This window comes from Marmota monax, unplaced genomic scaffold (genome assembly GCF_021218885.2).
Source record: "Marmota monax isolate L192 unplaced genomic scaffold, Marmota_monax_Labrador192_F-V1.1 WCK01_AAM20220418_F8-fsc00002, whole genome shotgun sequence".
Taxonomy (NCBI): Eukaryota; Metazoa; Chordata; class Mammalia; order Rodentia; family Sciuridae; genus Marmota; species Marmota monax.
Window position 1 is genome coordinate 15928409 of NW_026693571.1, and position 21708 is coordinate 15950116.

Consider the following 21708-nt stretch of genomic DNA (forward strand, 5'->3'; position numbering starts at 1 on the left):
CTGAGTCATTCAGAAGTAAAGGTGACAGATGAAGAACAAAATCAAGGAAGCTCAGAGGCCCAGGAATGTGCCTGCATCACAGACAATGTTAACATTTTTCTATTAAATGGAGGATGAAAGTTCACAATGCTGATATCAAAACTGCTAGTTGATTTTATATAATGTTGAAGTCACATATTTAAATTACATGTAAACAATGCTGTGTGAATCCCACAAAGTGGAAAGACTACAAGGAGAATATTAGGTAAGAAAACAAAAATAAATAAGAAAATACCGACACCCCCCCCCCCAAAAAAAAGAAGAAATAGTGTCAAAGAGGTTGTAAAACATGCAGAAAAGTGGAAAAACGTTTGATGTTTATGACTGTCAATTTGAGAATTAGGTAAACAGAAAGTGAACTGTTCTTAATTCTTTAAAAGGAAATAAAATACTCGATGAAACATGAATTTCTCTTTAACTTTTTTAATATTAAAACTTTTCTCTGGAGTCTTAATTATAAAACATCTTTCTCCTTCATTAAGTTTTATAAAATTTCCTCTGATTTTCCTTTGTCTGTGTGAATATATTAAACAGTTAATTATTTTTATGACTTTCCTGGAATTTTTGTTATTCTCTTTATCACAGCATGTTCCTGCATAAAAGGTTTCCTTTATTCATTGTATAATTTCTCTATGTGATGGAAAAAAGTGGAAAAGGGACAGTAAAAATTGAATTCCACATCTTTTGTCCCATTTCATCCACTTTTATACTTTTCTCAATTTTGAAAACCAGACTCTATATAATCATCATGAATAACAATAAGAAACATAAAATAATGTAGCAGACGACTTAGGCAGTTTATTAAAGCAAATTTATTGTTGCATAGACAACAACAATTAGAACAAGTTTTGTCCAGGAACACAATCCACATGTAAAAGTTATATAATGTATATTTAGAAATTGCTTATAGACTTCTATATTGATTGCATTCTTGTATCTCAGGCAAATACGTCATATTTGAACATCTTTTGCACATGAAATGGTCATATTTTCCATTTGGTTAATCTGTTACTCTAAAAAAATTAGAGCCCTAAACTTGAATGTTAATAATATCTTCAAAAGTAGTACTGTGTTGTCTATAAAATGTGAATTTTTCTCTCATCAAATATGAAAAAGATTATCATTTGAAGATATAGCAGAATATCACTTATATAGATCCCAAAGGTATTCATCACAAAACAATTAAAGAACAAAAATATATTCAATATTATACTGATATCATAATTTAAATGGCCAAAACAAACTGAATTCTTCAAAACTCAGAAATTATGAGGGTGAACAATCACTTAAAATTTGGCTATCCATCTCGGTGCTCTTTTGTCTTGAGAAATATGTGGCAGTCAATTACTTGTACTTTACATGCAGTTTTTTTGTAATTTTTTCATAATTTTTCAATTGTAACTATTTTTCTCTTCAAACAAAATTAAAAAGCTTAATATATTTGAATAATACTAAAAACAGATAAATATAAGCAGAGAGGAGGGGAGAGAGAAAAAAACAAAATAAAACGACTCAATGGCACATCAGACCACAAGTTAAAAGCATGTTGCGGGATTAGACAAGATGGCAGATGAAAGATGAAATTCCCAGCAGTTTCTTAGCACCTGTTTTAGTCAACTGTTTCACTGCTGTGAGTAAAGGACCCAATCAGCACAATTATATAGGGAGGAAAAGTTTATTTGTGGGCTCACAATTTCAGAGGTCTCACTCCATGGACAGCTGGCTCCATTCCTTGGGTTCAAGATGAGGCAAGACATCATGGTGGAAGAGGGAACCAGCTCACATGGTGATCAGAAAGCAGAGAAATTTCCCCACTTGCCAGATACAAATATATACCCCAAAGCTGCACCCCAATTCCCACCTCCTCTCCAGCCACACCCTACCACTTCAGTTACCACTCAGTTAATCCCTATGAGGGGATTAATTCACTGATTGGGTTAAGACTCAGAACCCAATCATTTCTTCTCTGAACCTTCTTGCATTGTCTCACATGTGAGCTTTTGGGGACACCTCACATGTAATTCTTTACAGTACCACAAGTAAAAAAGTGGAATGACTAATCCTCAGTGAGGTGAGTAACTAAAGGAACTCACAGAAATTCAATACTGGACAGCAAAAGAAAGCATAGAGACACAGAAAGTTGGAAACTTTGAACATAATAGATGAAATAATATGTTAGAGATGTGGCAGGTTGGCTGGCAGCAGTATGGCAGTCACAACTGCTGAAGAGCAGGCAATGAGAGAGTGGCTTTGGGAACCTGTAGAACAGAGAGAGAGAGAGAGATCTTAGTGTACTTAGAGTCAGTATGGGAAGCTGTTGAGTGAAAGGCAACCAAAATTACTTGTCTCACAGGTGGACAGTCTTGTGGGAACCAGGATCACTAGGAGTCAATTAAAAGCTCAAGCAGAGGCTGAGTTAGCAAACTCATAAAAGAGGTTTCCAGTGTATCCAGCAGTTGCCTATTATAGGCTGTATGGTGTGCTTGGACTAGTGTGACTAAAATAAATGCAAAAAAAAAAAAAAATTGTGCTCAGGACATTCACGGTAAGGATACTAAGGATAGAGATAGAGTTCCTTTATTGCTGGAATTCCATAAGAGCTATTGGAAAGATGCCAATAATGGCCACATAGGAGCATCTGTACTCCAAGGCTAATACTGGGAAATTCTCATCCATAGCAGTGAATGTAAATCCTATGGAGTTTTTGACTCTGCACCTTAAAAGTGGAATTTATGAGAGGTAACTGAGACCCAGATGTCCATCAGAGATTTGTTATCTCCCAAGAATCCAAGAGTGTGGATCAAGGCTCAAATAGCTACTGACAGAGTTCCAGCAGTCACCCAAAACCAAATATCAGCTACTGAAACTCTGCACCACCTCTGCTATAGGAACAAATAATTCTTTAGCACTCCTCCAACTATTCTACCATAAACTGAGACATAGGATGCTGAGAGCTGCTACAACTAACTTTGGCTCCTAACCACCATGACTGACAGCTAATTGAGGAACACAAAAATGTCAGATGTCACGGCCTCCAGTTCTTTACCCAAGGGTTGCAGAGTAAAAAAATAAAAATATGAAGAATGAAAATCCAACTTTTTCTATAATTGTGATCATTACCTCAACTAAGATAAGCCCTTTATTTCTCATTAAAGATTTTTAGCTTTCTTTCTTTCCCCCACGCAATACTCAACCCCATATTTTTACCTTTTTTAATTTATAATTTTTTTCAAACATTATTTCATTATATTTTATAACTGTTTTACTTTCTTGTGTGTGTTCTCATTATGGGAATAGGTTAGGAAATTTATATATATATATATATATATATATATATATATATATATATATATATATATTTATTTATGTCACGAGCTGTCTGTAGGCTGTGTATGGACTTTGTCAGCATTGCAGCCTAGTCAATAGGAACATCTGATGTCTGGGAACTTCCAGTGGACGTTTTCTATGTATAAGACTGCCCAGAAACATTGTGAATTCCTATTTTTCTCTTCCATGTCACACATAGCACCTGGGATGGGTGTGACCTGCCAAGATTCCAATAAACCTGCTGATTGTACATCACAAAGCAAGACTCCACCCTTGAAACCTTCCTGTCTTTGATGTACTCCCTTAAATAAACCACTGGAGCCATTTTCTTTTGTCTAATTCCAGCTCTTGTGTGGACTGGGTATATCAGGGGCTGTGTTTTTGAAAATATATTTCTGACTCTTTGTTTTTTGTTCTTCACTAATTACTCTAGACTCTAATTTCTCAGGTGGTTTACACCCTCCTTGGCAGGAAGAAGAACCCATTAATGAGATGCTGGCCATCATCCCATAAATTCATATATATATATATATATATATATATTTCATTCTTCACTTTGTTTGACTTAGGTGGGGTATAATTATAAGTGAATTTGAGCTGTTTTGTTCTTACATTTGGTTGTTTGTTTGTACCTTGTGTTTTGTCTCTCTTATTGCCCCTACATCACTCTTTCTCCAAATAATAAGCAAATTTTATTTTTTCCTCTTCTTTTCTTTATTAATTTTTTATTTTTATTCCTACTTTATAACCATCATCTGCTACCTATCTCCTGCCTTTCCTTTGTTAACTTTTTTAATATTTCAAAATTTCTTTTGCTCCTACCCTATCTTCTCTTCATTAAGAAACTGCAATCCTGGAGATTGGAGATCTGGGGAAAAGCCTGCCATCACACCGCAGCCTGGAGAACCAGAGAAAGGCCCTATTCATCAAAATAAACCATCAGAGAGCCTACAGAATGGGAGCAGATCTTTACCACAAGCACATCAGACAGAGCACTAATCTCTAGGATGTATAAGACACTCAAAAATCCTAACACCAAAAACCCAAATAACCTAATCAGTAAAGGGGCCAAGGAACTGAACCAACTCTTCTCAGAAGAGGATATACAATCAGTCAACAAACATGAAAAAATGGTCAACATTTCTAGCAATTAGAGAAATGCAAACCAAAACTACTCTAAGATTTCATCTCACTCCAGTCAGAATTGCAGCTATCAAGAATACAAACAATTATAAGAGTTAGCGAGAATGTGGGGGAAAAGGCACACTCATACATTGCTGGTGGGACTGCAAACTGGTGCAGCCCATATGGAAAGCAGTATGGAGATTCCTTGGAAAACTTGGAATGGAACCACCATTTGACCCAGCTATTCCACTCCTCGGTTTATTCCTAAAGGACTTAAAAACAGCATACTACAGGAATGATAGCTAAATTGTAGAACCATCCCTGATGCCCTTCAGTAGAAGAATGGATAGGGAAAGTTTGGTATATGTACACAATGGAGCATTACTCAGCATTAAAAGAGAACAAAATCATGGCATTTGCAGTGCCTATATAGCACTGAGTGCCTATATTAAATAAATAGAGAAATCTCAAATATGCTTTCTCCACTTGAAGTCCTCATAAAAATAAGAACAAACTAATTCCAAAATCAGTAAAGGACAGAAAATAATTAAGATTGAAACCAAAATGAATGAAATTGAGAATAACAAAAGTACATAAAAACAAAGCAAGTTGGTTCTTTGAGAATATAAATAAGATTGATAAGCCCTTAACCCAACTAACCAACAGAAAGAAAGAAAAAACCCAAATCAACAAAATTATAAATGACAAAGGAGATATCACCACAGACACTTCTGAAATCCAGAGGATCATAGACATGATTTTGAAAATTTGTACTCCAATAAATTGAAAAATCTAAAAGACACTGACAAATTTGGGGGCAAATATTATCTGTCCAAATTGAACCAAAAAGATGTACAAAATCTAAACAGACAAATATTCAGGTAATGAAATTAAAACATCAATTAAAAGCATTTCAAGAAAGAAAAGCCTAAAATTTGACGGATTCTCAGCTTAGTTCTACCAAACCTTAAAGAAAAACTAACACAGTTCTTTCTTGTTGTTGTTCTTTTTAAAAAATCATATATGACAGTGGGATGTATTTTGACATAATGTACATACATGGAGTATAACTTCCCATTCTTGTGATTGTACATGATGTGGAGTTACACTGGCCACATATTCATATATGAACATAGAAAAGTTATATCCAATTAATTCTACTGTCTTTCCCACTCCAATCTCCCTCTTCCCTCAGTATCCTATGTTCAATCCAGGGAGCTTCTTCTCTTCCCTCCCTTCCACCTATTGTGAGTCAGCATCAGCATATCAGAGAGAACATTTAGCCTTTGTTTTTTGGGGGATTGGCTTATTTCACATACCATGATAGTCTCCAGTTTTATCCATTTACTGGTGAATGCCATAACTTTATTATTCTTTATGGCTGAACAATATTCCATCATGTATATGTACCACATTTTCTTTCGCAGGACACCTGAGCTATTTCTCTAGCTTGGTTATTGTGAATTAAGCTGCTATGAACATACTGTTAAATAAATTTGGCTTCTGTTTTTCTACTTTTTATCCTAGCATCAGATTTTCATTGGTTTAAAAATAAAACTTTAAATTTGTAAAGTATAAAAAATAGACAAAATAAAATCAAAACCAACAAATAGAGAGGATTTGGCAACACTACCTCTGAATATGATTTGCTTGATGATAGAAATGTAGTCTTCAGGCTCCTGCTCTGTTGAGATTTCCCATGGGCTTCCAGAGATATTTAATAATTTATATAGCTGACTTGAGCTCTTCATTCCACAAAGCAGGGTAACAACACTTTCTGGTGAGTCAAGAACTTCTTCTAGAAACTGACGCTTCTTTGAAGTTAGGTCTTTAAGCAGGTCACTGGATAATATCAAAAGTTTACATTTGTAAGAGTTTAAGCTTAGCAATTCCAAATGCTGAAGAGAGAAACTGTCTAAGCAATATAACAGGATTGCTTCTCTTTTCACAACATGGAAAAATACTTCTCTCAAGTACACAGCCCATTCCTTAGCATCTTCTTCATATATTATCATGATGTCTTTTGCATTTCCTAGAAACAGAGAAAATAACATATTATCTTTTAAAAATGCTAATAGCAGTCTATATTTGATTTATTTTTATAATCTGCCAATATATTCTTTAGGCAATATGATAATGTGCTTGTCCCTGAGTTTAATCCCTGGTACTCCCCCCAAAAAAATATAGAATGTGGAAAATGATTTTGGGTAAACAAAATAACAATATCACCCTTCACAGAATTTAGACTTTTTATAGAGCCAAAAGTTGAAATGTAATTTAAAAAATGACCTCATTCTCTCAATATTTCTTGTGTCATCATTTCTTCCTAAGCAATAATAAATAAGCTAAAAAATACTTGGAATGAAGACATTTTTTATCAGAAAAGTAACATTTCCATCAATTTTACTCAACAATAATTTTTCATTTGCAAGTAACACGAAGAGTATGATCTTATTTTTAATTAAAAATCATTCCCTTCTCTCTTTTCCAACTGGAACCACGGAGGGTGCCAAAGAGAAGGAAAAGGAGGTTCGTGCTGTGTCAGAAACCTTTAGGAAAAAGCGAAGGAATTAAAGAAGTTTGCCCAAAATCTGATTCAAAAGGCAAGGAGGAAGCTTATGTATGAAAAAAGCCAAGCATTACCAGAAGGAACATAGGCAGATGTATAGAGTGGAGATTTGAATGGTTAGGGTAACAAGAACATCTGGCAACTTCTATGTACCTGCAGAACCCAAATCGGCATTGGTCATCAGAATCAACGATATCAATGGTGTGAGCCCAAAGGTTCATTAGGTGTTACAACTCCTTTACCTTCGACAGATCTTCAATGGCACCTTTGTTAAGCTCAACAAGACTTCAATTAACATGCTCAGGATTGTGGAATCATATGCTGCATGGGGGTACCCAAACCTGAAGTTGGTGACTGCACTAATCTATAAGCGTGGATATGGCAAAATCAATAAGAAACAAATTGCCTTGACAGAGAATGCTTTGATTGCTTGATCTCTTGGTAAATATAGCATCATCTGAGGGGAGGATCTGATTCATGAGATCTACATTGTTAGAAGATGCTTCAAAGAAGCAAATAACTTCTGTGTCCCTTCAAATTATCTTCTCTAGGACATGGAATGAAGGAAAAGACCACCCATTTTGTAGAAGGTGGAAATGCTGGCCATAGGGGAAGACCAGATTCACAGGCTTATTAGAAGGATGATATAAGGTATTTTTGTAATCTGGTCAGTTAATAAAACAATACCTGCTCTCAAAAATAAATAAATAAATAAAAAGCATTTCCTGACTATCTACCCGAAGTAATTTCTAATTTCCTTAGTTGTTAGCAATGGTTGTTTATGAGGGTGATGTAAGATTAAGATAGATTCTCAAGAAAATTACACAGGTAGTCTTTTTCAATACCCTAAAGCCACTTTTACTTATGTTGAAAATTGAGCCTTCTTTATACATTTATATTTGATTTATACTTTGTCAATGATCTCTATCTGGATATTGTTTATATTTTTAATAATGAATGTGTATCATTTTGCAAAACAAAATGATCATCTTTAAATGTCAGTTTGTATGGTATCAAAAGGATGGAAAACAAGGTACTAAAAGTCTTGTAATCCACAATCCTGCTTTTCTCTGGGATTCAGGATGTGTGTTCAGCACAACTGAGGCAGGGCAGTGAGCAGCTAATGATCTTGAGAACTTTTAAATTGTTGTTGACTTTATGTATTTTTTTTGTCTTTTCTCATCCTATAAGTATTTATCCAAAGGCAGATTATCTTTCAATTTATTGCTTCCTACTTATTCCTACCATAATTTTCTGAACAAATATTCAATAATTGTTTGAATACATTTATATGTAAAACATTAGAAAATAAACATCTGGCAAAAATTTGTGGAAGAATCATATGCAAGTTGTGTGTGAATCATCAGTACAATTCTGTCACTGTGTAGTCTCTCAGTTTAGAGGATAAATAGTCACTTGTTGAACAAACACAAATATCATGTCATAATTCAGTATTTTTATGTTTGAGTAAGAGTGGAGGAAAGTTTTCTTTATATTAAATATAACCAGGATAAACAGCTCCTCTATGGTTATAAAATTATCAGAGCAAAATTAAACTAGCAATAATAAAAATACTGAGCACACTTAAACTAGGTGTATATGTGTTTTTTACATTCTACTTCACTTAAGCCTCAAAATTACCTACTAAGTAGATACTAATATATTTCCCATTTTACAGATGGGAAAACTGACATCCTTCTGCGATCAGAATTCCAGAGCAGTCTGGCTGCTCCACTGTCTATAATTCTAACAGCCAAGGACAAGGTAACATTATTTAAAAGATTAAGATAGATTCTTTGTAGCGATATGGGTTAGACACTCTTAAGCTGGTGATGGGGTGATCTTAAGGTATGTAAATTGTGTGAAGGTTACTGGGAGTCTGGTTTCCTGTCCAGGAAAAAGAGGAAGGAAAAGGAACATATGCCGCACCTGAAGGGTATAGTTATCTAAGAACTCACAGAATTTACTTCTTGACTCTAACACTCAAATCAATAAAACATAAGCTTTGAGGACATATTAAAGTACAGAATGAGCACTCCTATTACTGGGTTAGGTATTGCAACAGGCTGATAAATATAAGAAATCCATTCTAGAGACCATCACAAACTGCCTCCAAAGCTTCTCAAGAAAATTACAAGTCTTTTTCAATACCCTAAAGCCACTTTTACTGATGTTGAAAATTGAGCCTTCTTGATACATTTGTATTTGATTTATACTTTGTCAATAATCTCTATCTGGAAATTTTCAAAAGCCTCAAGATTGTCATTGAATGTCATTCCTTTCTTCTCTATAACTGAAATCATTTCAGTATATTCGTCTTCAATTTTCTGAATTACTATTTACTAATAATTCACATGTTGCTAAGCAGTTAATGTGTACTATCTCATTCATCCTCACAAATATGTATGGAGTTAGTCTTGGTATCCTTGATGTATTAGTGGTTACAACAACCATCAGAGAAGTTAAGTAACTGTCACAGCCACAGAAGTAATCATTGATCTTCATGCCCCCTTCCATTCTTTTCATATGAAACCAAGTCCAGTCAAGATACAAAAGTTTAATACATAAACACCCCTCCCACCATTTTTTGTTTCAGTCCTGGGGATTGATCCCAGGATCTCTATCAGTGGCCTACATACCAACACTTTTTAAATTTTGAGACAGAGTCTTGCTAAATTGTCCAAGTTGGTCTCAAACTTGAAATCCTCCTGCATCAGCCTCCCCCAAAATCTGGGATTACAGGTATGCACCACCATGCCTGGCCTAGGGGCCCTTTCATAGACGTTGTTTTCTTTTACCTTGGCCTAGGAAATAGAAACTTGTACTTGAGTAATATCTAGCCTGTAGACCCACAAGTAGTTATGTATGAATTTTCAAAAATAGCCTGTAGACTTGTAGTGCACTTTGTTTTATGCACTGAAGTAAATGAAGTCTAAATCACCATTCTTCTCTTTTACTATCATTAAGACTCACCAACTTTTATAAATGGTGAAAGAAAACAATAAATAATGAACTGAAACATAGAAATGCAAGATCTTCATTCCTGGAAAGCTACAGTATGATATTACAGTATGATAAAAGTACATTGTTCTTGAAGATTCAATTACGCTCAGCAAATAAATTATTAAAATGTAGATCTTTGGTCCAGCAACATAAAGTAAATGATGGCATTATAGGATGGTTTTACAGGAACAGAATAGAGCAGTATTAATTTTTACATATTTACCATAAAGTGTTCTTTGAGATTCAATAGTATCTTATTTATTTATCTAACAAAATATTACAATGAATTTTTCTACTTGAAGGGAACTTGTATTAATAATCTATGTTAATAATTGCTTTTACATAGAAAATAGATTATACCACATATCATTGTCAAAAGAATGAGGCTAAGCATAAACTAAAATCCTTCCTATTTTACATGCATAGCTTCAAATGGCAGATTTTCTTCTTCTTGAAAAAGATCCAATCTCATATCCACATTTTGATTGCATATAATGGGAAAAGATTGCATGAAGCATCTTTTCAATATTACATTTTTTCTACTGGTGACCAACATAGAGAAGAAGAAAAAGTAAAAAATTATAAAAAAATAAGTTATAGTCATAATGGAGTCTATAGTGACTACATGAACATTAATCTTGATAAAATCGCACACATATATCATTACTTAAATCACACAGTAAATATAGTTAAATTGGTTTTAGATCCCAAATTTGTAATATCATTTCTAGTACAACAGGAGAACAAAAATGGAGATTTTCTAAAAATGTTAAGACAGAGAAACACACTTTAACTCACATTTCTTCTCCAGGAAAGCTGATTAATTTCATTTATTCATAGTGACAAAAAGTGTCAAGCCCTTCTTGTATGCTCTGTATGTATCTGTGTAGTGGGTGCTGCTGATGTGTATCCCACGTCTTCATGGACCGCCAGCTACAACAACTTACCAAGCAGTTATCAAGGTCAGTTACCAAGCACGCTATTCACATCTGCCCTCTGCTTAGCTGCCTTAGACTTTCTCTGATGCAGAGAGCTTCTTCAGCCTGTGCACCTGCCCAGCTGCTCAGAAATGCTGGGAACTGAATGCACTGAGGGGTGACAGGTGACTCCAACTAATGAGGAATAGAAGCAAATGGGTAAATGACTGACCTTCTCCATTCTGTCATGGAACAGGTTTGTTCTACAGGTAACAGTGGTCCCAATGATATGGCATTATAATTGCTCATTGCATTATTCTGCTTATGAATAAACTCATCACTGGCTTTTGTGTGTGAGGAATTGTCTCACAGTCCTCATTAGTGTATCATAGGCTTCCCTCTAAATAAATTACCTAAACTCAAGTCCATTTCTCAGACTCTTTTCATTAGAGTTCTCTGCACACGTCATTTAGTTCTTCCTTTCAAATATAGATAGCTGTAAAACATCATTTTGAGATTATGCTTTTCAGCCATGGTGAGGAATGACCAGCAAAAATAATTTTTATATAAATTCAGGACTCTCCCTTTTCTCGTTCTTTTTAAAATGCAAACACTCCTAGGCCTGATAGGGCAATCAGTCCATCTAGCTCAGTCAACTCTCCTCCTGCCCTTCTAAGCCACTTACTAGTAAATTTGCCCACTTGCCAGCATGCTAACCCACTTACCAGTAACTCATTTAGCCTAAACTATTCAAACTCTTCATGTTATGATGTGATTATTTTAATGGAACTATAACTGAACCAAGAGCTCACTCTCCAGAATATAGACCAGTCAAATCCCTTTTCTTCTCCATATTTCTTTGGGTGCTGTCACTGTTATTTAAACACTAATTCAAAAACAGTGGAACTAACCTTTATGCCCTTCAATAGATGAATGCATAAAGAAACTGTGGTACAGATACACAATGGAATATTACTCAGCATTAAAAGAGAATAAAATTATGGCATTTGCAGGTAAATTGATGGAGTTGGAGAATATCATGCTAAGTGAAGTAAGCCAACCCCAAAACACCAGGGGAAATTTTTTTCTCTGATAGATGGATACTAATCCATAATGGGGGTGGCATAGGATGAGTGGAAGGACTTTGGATGGAGCAAAGGGGAGCAGGGGGTAAGGGGGTAGGAAAGATGGTGGAATGAGATGGACATCATTACCCTAGGTACATGTATGATTGCATGAATGATGTGATTCTACTTCATATAAAACCAGAGAAGTACAAAATTCTGCTCTATTTGTGTAAAATGAATCCAAGAGCTTTCTACTGTCATGTATAACTGACTAGACCTAATAAACAAAACAGTGGAGTAGAATATTGAAGCTCCAGCTGGTACTAATTGTTAATAGACTATTTTAAAAAATTATAAACATAAGAGACTCTAGATCTGTGTGGAGGTTTACATGTTTCAAACTTACCTAGTGCAAGTTTGAAGAATTCTATTCCTGCAATATCCATATCCTTCCCTTCCTTTTACTGCTATTACTGTATAGATTATGGATTCTAAAAAACAGATTATAAAACAGCTTATTATTTTATGCTTTAAGAAAAGAATACCGTGATAAACTACAATAAACTACAAATTTTAAGATGAATTCTAATTTTAGAGAATTTATATAGCAAGAATTTAAATAGCTCATGCCTATAATCCCAGAGGCTAGGGAGGCTGAGGCAGGAGAGTGATGAGTTCAAAGCCAGCCTCAGCCAAAACGAGGCACTAAGCAACTCAGGGAGACCCTGTCTCTAAATAAAATACAAAATGGGGCTGGGAATATGGCTCAGTGGTCAAGTCCCCTTGAGTTCAATTGCCAGTACCCGCCCCCCAAAAAATAAATAGCAAAACTAAACAAAAACAGAAACACAGTCAGAATCAAATTTAATAGGATCACTATTTCACACAGTGTTAAGTACTTCTCATTTCACCCACTCACCCTAAGAATGCTGTCCTCAGGGCCTGGTTACTTTCTGTGATCTCTCCAGATTGCTCCTGCCCCATAGATTACAGTACACAGGCTCCATGGCTTCCCCCACAGAAAGCAATACAGTGAACGTGAGAAGAAGGAATGGTGGGGGCGATTTCTTGGCCTTCCCACTCACTCCCTTATTCTGGTTTTGGCAGTGTCTCCTTTCTTGTGTGGCCCCTTCTCTGAAGCTTTTCTTCTGTGCTCTGGTTTTCATGCAGCTCCAGTCATATCTTCTCCCCTCTTCCCTCAGGAGCCTAATAAAGGATTCCTACTGTTGTTAATCTGAATGCTTCATTATCCCTCCTTGGATTCTCCAGCCCTGCATATCTCAATAAATAATCCTTTTATTATATTTTTCAGTTAACATCTTTAATGGTGCCATCTGTTTTCTGTCAGGATCCTGATAAATAGAGGTCCAAAGAGTGCCCAAAGGAAACAGGCTCTACCAGATGGATTTTGGAACTGGGTTGCTTTCGTAATTGTGCAGTATTCAAGGAACCCCTTGCCAGGGAAAACTGGTACACCAGCAATTTATGGCATGTGTAGGCACCATGAGGATTTAGATTTTCACTAGTGATTATTTGGGATGGGGTTCCAGTGGAGGGAAGTTTTAGGAGATCAAATGACAGTGGAATTTAGTTAGTATGTGCAAAAGGGCTTACAGAAATGTGGATGGGAGGGAGGAGTATGGCTGCCCAGACAGTTTAGACAGGATGTGCATGCGAAAGAAAGCTACTACTAACCCTTCTAGGATTCATAAAACCTTCGTAAGAGCACTGTTTAGACAACTGGGGAATCCTAAGACTTGAGACCAGAAGATTGAGGCAGAGATAAGAATGGGAACTTAGAAATTCCAAATACCCTGGAATCTTTCTTTAACAGAGGAAATCAGCATTTCCCTATAAAATCAACAAACAAAAACCCCAAAACTAAAAATAAATGTTTTCAAAAACTTCTCTTGAAATAATTGCCTCACCCCTGAGGTCAACTCTTCTCAGTACCTATGAGAGCCTACAATTAATGACTAAAATTAAATCCCACAAGGGAAAGGACGAGCATTCTACATAAACTATTTCATATTCAGAAATTGTTCCTGGATCTTGCCGATATGTACCATCATGAGTCTGAGAAGTATGCATGGAATGAATTTTAAGGGTTGTGAGACTGAAGAAGGCAAGGTAAAAAGTTGAATCTGACTGAACTTATCAACATGATTATATTCTTACAGGATTCATGATTTAATGTGCTATCTCAACACCTATGGAGTTACCTTAGAATAGTTAACTAAAACTTGGATTCCTTGTGGCCTACGGTCATGCAGCTGCAATGCCAGAACTTCCTTGCTAGGAATTGGCTCGCAAACTATCCCTAAAAAACCAGATAGCAAATACTTGAGGCTTTGTGGACTACATAGGCTGTCTTCCTCTTTCTCTCCTTCTCCTTTTCCCTCCCTCCTACTCCTCTTTCTTCTACTTCTTCTTTTAAAACAGTCTAAAAGTATAAAAACCATTCTTAGCTCACAAAGGCACCCAAACAGGACACTGGCTGATTTTGTCTTTGGTCATATTTTGCTGACCTGCTCTCTGAAGTGTTTTGACATTCCCTTTACTAAGAATTAAGAAACTTCATCCTGAAAAGCACTGTGTGTGTTGTCTGTCCTCTGCAGCAGGGAGACCATGAAGAGGATTAAACCTTTGAATTGAACTTTGGACATCAATGGGGAAGTCTGGATTGGAGGATTACAAATGTTAGCACTTAATCCTTAGAATCAAAAGAGTTTTTTTACTTTATGACTTTATGGATGGTGGTGGTAATTGATCTGGAATACTTAGAATGAAATATGTGTGTAGACTATATAGGGTCTACTTCATTTTTGTAACCAAAGGAATTCTAGATCTGAGTGTAGAAACTGACTTGAGTTGTTGTATTAAACTATTAGTTCAATAGTTTAAATAGTTTATAGGTTCAGAGACTTTGGCTGAAGAGAGGTCAGGTCTTTTTGGCAAAGTATTTTCTATGCTGCTAAACGTGGATACCATATACATTCTTTAAGCCTTCCACAGGCTGACTGGCATCCACATATGGACTAGAAAAAAAAATACCCAGGAGTGTCCTGTAGTGATAACTAGTTAATGATCACATCTGACACAAATTCCTGAAGACTCAAAATGCAACCACAGAGAATACAGAAGTCAGGTGTATTGATAAATGACACCTTGCCATGCATGTATATTAAATAATAATTCCAGTGAGCCCTTGGAGATATCTTATGGGTATATTTAGAGCCAAGAATGTATAGTAATAACATACCTACATAGTAAATATCAGAATCCTTATAGATGATGATGAATATTATGATTAAAAGGGCAAAATATATGTCTTTGGAATTGTTGTACATTATTCCCCCAGTAAACTACAAAACAAAATAGAACAGAAACCTATATACCTGGGAGAATTAAAAATATTAGTGCTACCCATAAGGAAATGAAAGATGTGATGGTAATTATTTCTTCACAACTCTTTTGGTGCACCAGTTTACTAGAGCAAAAGCCATAGTTTCTCGTAAAATAACTGCTGATTTTCACAAACATTATGAAGGTGTTGTTATTAACTGTTGTTCTATGATGTCTTTATTGGAGCAAATCAACCAGCCTATGGAAACTATAAACAGATATTGATCAAGTAATTACTTTCTAATTTACTTCTTTCTAAAGATAATAAGAAGCAATTTGCAGTCATTTGGCTGAAGTAGGAGTAACCTATCACTGACTTACCTCAAGACTATGCCTCCTGTCAAAAGAAGATCTATAGATTTATTGACCATATTGATATAAAAATAATACCATGTATCATTTTATGCAAAATATAAAGCATGGAATTGATGAAATTAAATGTACTTGCTCATAAGGAAAGAGCAAATGCCCTAGATGTCATATTATAATATATTTATATCAGAGTGTGAATGTAAACATCTTGAAACTCAGGGCCCTACAACACTGGCAAACTTTCTAGACATCCAATGGTTTGAGGCATATCACGACACCCTTATATACTAAAAGACAAATTACTCTGTCTCATCCATCATTTTATGGGCCTCTTCATTTTGAAGAAATTTGCACATTGGAGTATTCTGACCCATTGAGAAGGTAGCCAGTAATAAAAACTGTTTTTAGTACAACCCAGAATAAGAAGGGGGTCTACTACATAATCAGGCTGCAGCACACCCTACACTGTCATTGGAGCTTTTTAAATAATGCTTTATAGATTTTTTGGCAACTCTCATTAGGTGATACACAAAACAGACACCTAAGATTTTTAAGGAAGATTAACTTTTTTTTTTTAATATCTCCTTTCTTTTGAAAACTAACTTGTGAGTTATTATTGGGTCTTGATAGAGATTACTGTTTGCTTGCAGGATACTAAGTGTTTATGTAATCTAGTTGGCCATTAATACACTAATGTTCTATAACACACCACATTAGAAATCTGGCTATGAGTAATCAGATTCCCTTAGAAAATGGATACTTTATATTAGAAAACCAGAGTAGGGCAGTTCTAGGTGGGACAAGCAATTTCCACGAGCATGTGGTTCAAACTCCCTTGACACTAAACCTTCCAGCTTCGCACCTCTCCCGCAGTACACATCTACAGATTTGTGGGGGATTGCCAAATCTCTTAGCAGAGAAAAAGAAGTATGACATTGGCTTCTGGATGAATTTGACAATATTGCTGTCAACAGGCCCCAGTGAATGACTGCTGAACTTTAGCTCCACTCGTGGATGTCCCTAAAAGGAAAAAAGTAGCAGGAAACTCTTTCTAGTTGACAAAAACTTGGGAAATACATATGGTGTTTACTTTGGTTTGAAGAAAAGAAGGCTGAGCTAGGGATCTACATTGAACAGAAGAAGAAGAAAGAGTGGAAAAGAATGTGCTTATTTCACTTCAGAGTTGAGTACACAAAACTGGGTTACTAAATAAGAAAAAAAAAATATCTAGGAAACATGACCCTATAAATTTTGTTCTTCCATATAATGATTTTGTTATTTTTTTTGTGGCTTATATACAGGCAAATTAGATTTGAACTCCTGTGTCCCACTTTTCCTTTGTGAGTAATTGAATCTGTATAATAAGCCTTCGGCCACATTGGTGATCAACAAAGTATACTGAAAATTTGCCACAGTTATAATTGAGGCTGCAAAGGGATCAAAGTTTTATAGGTTTTATATAGTTATAGGAAAATTCATCTTGAAAAGGCTTTGTCCTGTGGCAAAGCACTTTCCACAAACACAGAGTTCATTTCAAGGAAGAACATGTAATTACAGAAAGGTTAGGGCTGTAATTGTAGATAATCTGAAGACAGAATATTGATATTATCCTTGAGCAGGCAGGTCTGTTATTAGACTACATTTACATGGTTGAATTGGTTTGTCAAATGTATACATTTCTAAAAATTTTTTAAATGTATACACTAAAAGTGAATTTTACTTAGTTGTATTATTCAACATTCTTGACTACGTAAAGCAATAGTCTGATAAAAATCAATACAATTTTTAATATTTGCAAAAAAGCATGTCCAGAGCTCCAACAGCAACTTCCTAACACTGTAACCAAAGAATAAAATAAATCTTTAAAGTCTCTTAATGTTTAAATACCCATATTTCCTAACTCTACAAATGCATTAAGTCAGAATTTGATACAAACTACCACATCAGTCAGTAGTAATTTCAGTACATCTATAATCTAAAATTGAATCTTCTTTAAATGACTTAGTAGATGTTAATTAGTATAATTGAAAATCAAGATTATTTCCTGAAGAAATCACAACTGACATTGTCATTAATGATAAATGCAGGCTTTAGTATTTATACCTCAAAATGAAGTATGTGAAGGTCCTGGGTGACATAATTCCAATTAATTTTGTAGTATATCAGTAGTAGATTCTACTTCTCAAATTTTTATGTTTCAAATTTTATCATTTCAGTATAAAACATACACTAGGAGCCAAGATCAAAAGAAGCTTGTAATCAGCATTCCAATTCTTACCTATAGTGTTTCATGAAATTTCCACAGCACACAAGGACATATGTTCTTGACAGCTCTTGACCTGTGGTCCAAGGCCTTTCATACAGAGAGGGTATAACTGTCTGTGAGATTTCATATTACAAACTTTACTTTCTCACAAATATAAGCCATATTAGCCAATATCAACTTATTCAGCAATTAAGGCAATATTTGATTTCCCTCTCTGCCTTGTTTCTTTTTTTGTTATTTCTTAATATTCAAACATTGAAGAAGGTTCTTTTTTTGCTCCATCCTCTCTCCTACCCTCAACACAATTCCTTAAGTTATTCCTACTGAAAAATGTTTAATACTTGATTACAAAACTGTTCCACATTGAAAGTAACATACACTGAAATTCCCCTCAATAGTAATAATATGGAAATTACTTGCACAATTATATTACACTGTGTTTTTATACTTCTCGTGATATTATAGTTTTTTTTTAAAAAAGTAATTTCATTCAAAAGTATAATTTTAAACTTAAGAAGACACAAACTAGAAAGTTTGAGAAAACTGCCCAGGACCATACCAATATTAGACCATAAAACTGAACTTAAATCCACACCTATTGCCAAACTACTGTTTGAGTATCAAACTATACTGCAAACAATATTATTGACAAAATGAAATAAATCTGCGTTTCCTTCCTTAGGGTTCCCAATGAATAACAGTATGTAAAAATTTGTTCAGATTAAAAAAGAGTAACTTCAGTTCCTCTGGCAAATCTAATTTTGTTGTCCTAGTTCTGAGCAAGAGAAATCTGTGTTCACCTTCTCTTGTTTCTTGAGTCTTCTTCAGTCCCCAGTGGAACCTCTTTTTTCCAAATCACAAGATGGTAGCAGTGGCAGAAAAACTGAGAGGCTGAATAATCATTACTTGAGGGCAAGAATTAAAATAGTTTGTTTTTCCTTTCTGAATTCCTTTCATGAACTTTAGGAAGATCTAACTGTGTAAATGGATTCTGTGTTACTAAAGTATACAAATCAAGGACATAGTGAATACATTCCATGTCCTTTAACTCCCAGAGCATCTTACAATTTACACTGGCAAGAATTTGATTATTTATATGACAGTAATATCTTCCTGGAGTTACTTTACATGCAGAATTATGTATGACACCATCTAATGAATATAGAACTGATTAAAAACATACCATTAGCAAAACCCTAGGCAGAAATTTCACTCAAAATTTACATTCAATTATGGAGAATATGGTATATGTATATTGGAAATAATTATGTACTATAAAATCTGTACATATTATAAAAAAGAATACAATAAATATCTACTCATCAGATATAAGCAAAACCAGTAAAAGAGCAACACCCTGACATCTGCACTGTTGGTAGCCATTCTTGACCATAAGGGAAATAGCAGATCTTCTGTCACCTTTGGAAGTTCTCCAAGGCTTCCTGGAGCCTCTGCTCACCATGAGCAAGACTTCTGGGGAGAGTTCAAAAGATAGCAAGTGATCAAAACATTAGATAACTCTAAAACATTCCTCAACTTTGTAACAATTGATAAGAACTACATAATTCCCTTATGAACTCCCTTTTCAAAATGTGGGCAAGGGTGCCAATACCATGCTGTTTTTGTTACTATTACTCTGTAGTATAGTTTAAGGTCTGGTATAGTGATGCCACCTGCTACAACTCTTCTTACTAAGGAATGCTTTCGCTATTCTGGGTCTCTTATTTTTCCAGGTGAATTTCATTACCCTAAGTACATGTATGAAGACACAGATGGTGTGACTCTACTTTGTGTTCAACCAGACATGAAAAATTGTGCTCTATATGTGTACTATGAACTGAAATGCATTCTTCTGTCCTATATAACAAATTAGAATAAATAAATAAATAAATATGGTCAAGGGCCTCTCTGAGTCAGAAGCACCTTTTGAAGCTTGATAGATCAGAATATTCCAGAATGAGGGCCCAGGAAAGACTCATCATGCAACTAAGCACTCCAGTGATCCTTAAGTTCACACAAGTTTGAGAAGCACTGTAGGGTTTTTGTTTTGTTTTTGTTTTTAATACTGACAGTGTTTCTAGATCAATAGTTGATGATTACAGCCAAGGTTCTTAATTTCTGAAACTTTACTGCTATATATGAATATATAAAGAAAATTAAGATTTTTGTCATTTGTATGAGGAAAAAATATATAGCTTATATTATTTAATGAATTGAATGCCTGTATGTGATTTATATAATTCACTAAAACCATTAACTTGTTCAAATTTTGTTTATGAAATGAGGGACAAATTACCCACTTATAAACAAAGGATACAATGTTTGAAATTATGTACCTAAAATATGGATTGTAATTCTGAAAGGAATATTGTATTTACGATGGTTATCCAAAATTATAAAAAGTAATATAGATGGTGATTTGGTGAAGATTTTATAATTTAATCAAGTTGTGATTAATACTATTTTTAAATATTCCCTTTCATATTAACTTTTACAAAGATTGTCATTTTATGATTAAATTCCAACACTCCAAGTAGATGTCTTATTAGTAATATTACAACAGCACAGAACAGTTAAAATTCCTAAGTAAAAAAAATAATGTTCACATTTGGGGGCTGATATTTTGTACAAGATTGAGTACTAAACTTTTAGGAGCAGAAATAGTGAAGCATTGAAAATTCCTGATGGGCTTGTTTTCATTAATATTTGACACTTGGAAGTATATAATAAGATCTATACAAATTTTTGTGAATTTCCAGACAAAGAAATAAGATTTTACAATATGAAGCACCAGAAAGATATACTATGATTATCTATGGTTTTCTTCTTTCCTTTTGAAATGAGCAGGATACTGTCCATCATGAACTGAAGGGCCACACTATTATATAAGTTTTAAAGATAAAGCTATGCCAAAAATACATAAAAACAAATGTTTGAAATTTATTCTGAAATAATTTTAGTAATTCACTTTAGTTATTGAATCTGATTTTTAATTATCACACTTAAAAACAATATAGAAAAACAGCTTTCCAAATGCAATATAAATTTTTTTCCTAAAAATAATATTTTTTAATTTAAAAGTAAAATTTACCACTTGAACCTATATTTATGTAGTTAAATATATTCAGAAATCCTTAATACTTTCAGACAGTCATATTTAACCAAATAACCTTCCTTTCTACCTTTCTATAACTCTCATTCTCACTACTCTAATATTTTATAGTTCTCAGCCATCACTTGGATTTTCAAATCATGTATTTTGAAATTCAACAGGAGAATTTACCACAATCACCCATAAGTATTATAATGTTGCTACAAATACCTTTATCAGTTCCATTCACATCTTTGTTTACACATTTATTTAATAATCTTTTAATGATTATTATAAAAAACTATCATTCAGACTTTAAGGGATTAAAAAGATTATAAAGCATAATTCCTGCCCTGAAAGGGACTTACATATTATAAAAAGGAAATGGATTAGTATAAACCGCTTTACCACAGGTGGATTATTTTAATATCTCAGCAAGATCTATGGCTGAGGAATCTTCTCATCTATATTTATCATAGGGTCAGTGTAAAAATATTGTCTTGTAAATTAACTATTAATAAAACCTTATGCATCATAAAATGCAGAATTGAATAATTTACAAATCAAAAATATCTAAATTTTTTAAA

General features: G+C 34.3%; 1 protein-coding gene and 1 pseudogene across 2 annotated transcripts in view; one reads left to right on the top strand and one right to left on the bottom strand.

The window, feature by feature from the left end:
- Positions 1 to 21708, bottom strand: part of Bank1 (B cell scaffold protein with ankyrin repeats 1) — a 305105-nt gene that overhangs the window by 263239 nt on the left and 20158 nt on the right. For both annotated transcript variants that reach the window (XM_046458972.2, XM_046458971.2), the window contains exon 2: positions 6125 to 6523. In XM_046458972.2, coding sequence (XP_046314928.1) covers positions 6125 to 6523 — 399 coding nt within the window. The remainder of the gene's footprint in view (positions 1 to 6124; positions 6524 to 21708) is intronic.
- Positions 6937 to 7710, top strand: LOC124102664 (large ribosomal subunit protein uL30-like; annotated as a pseudogene).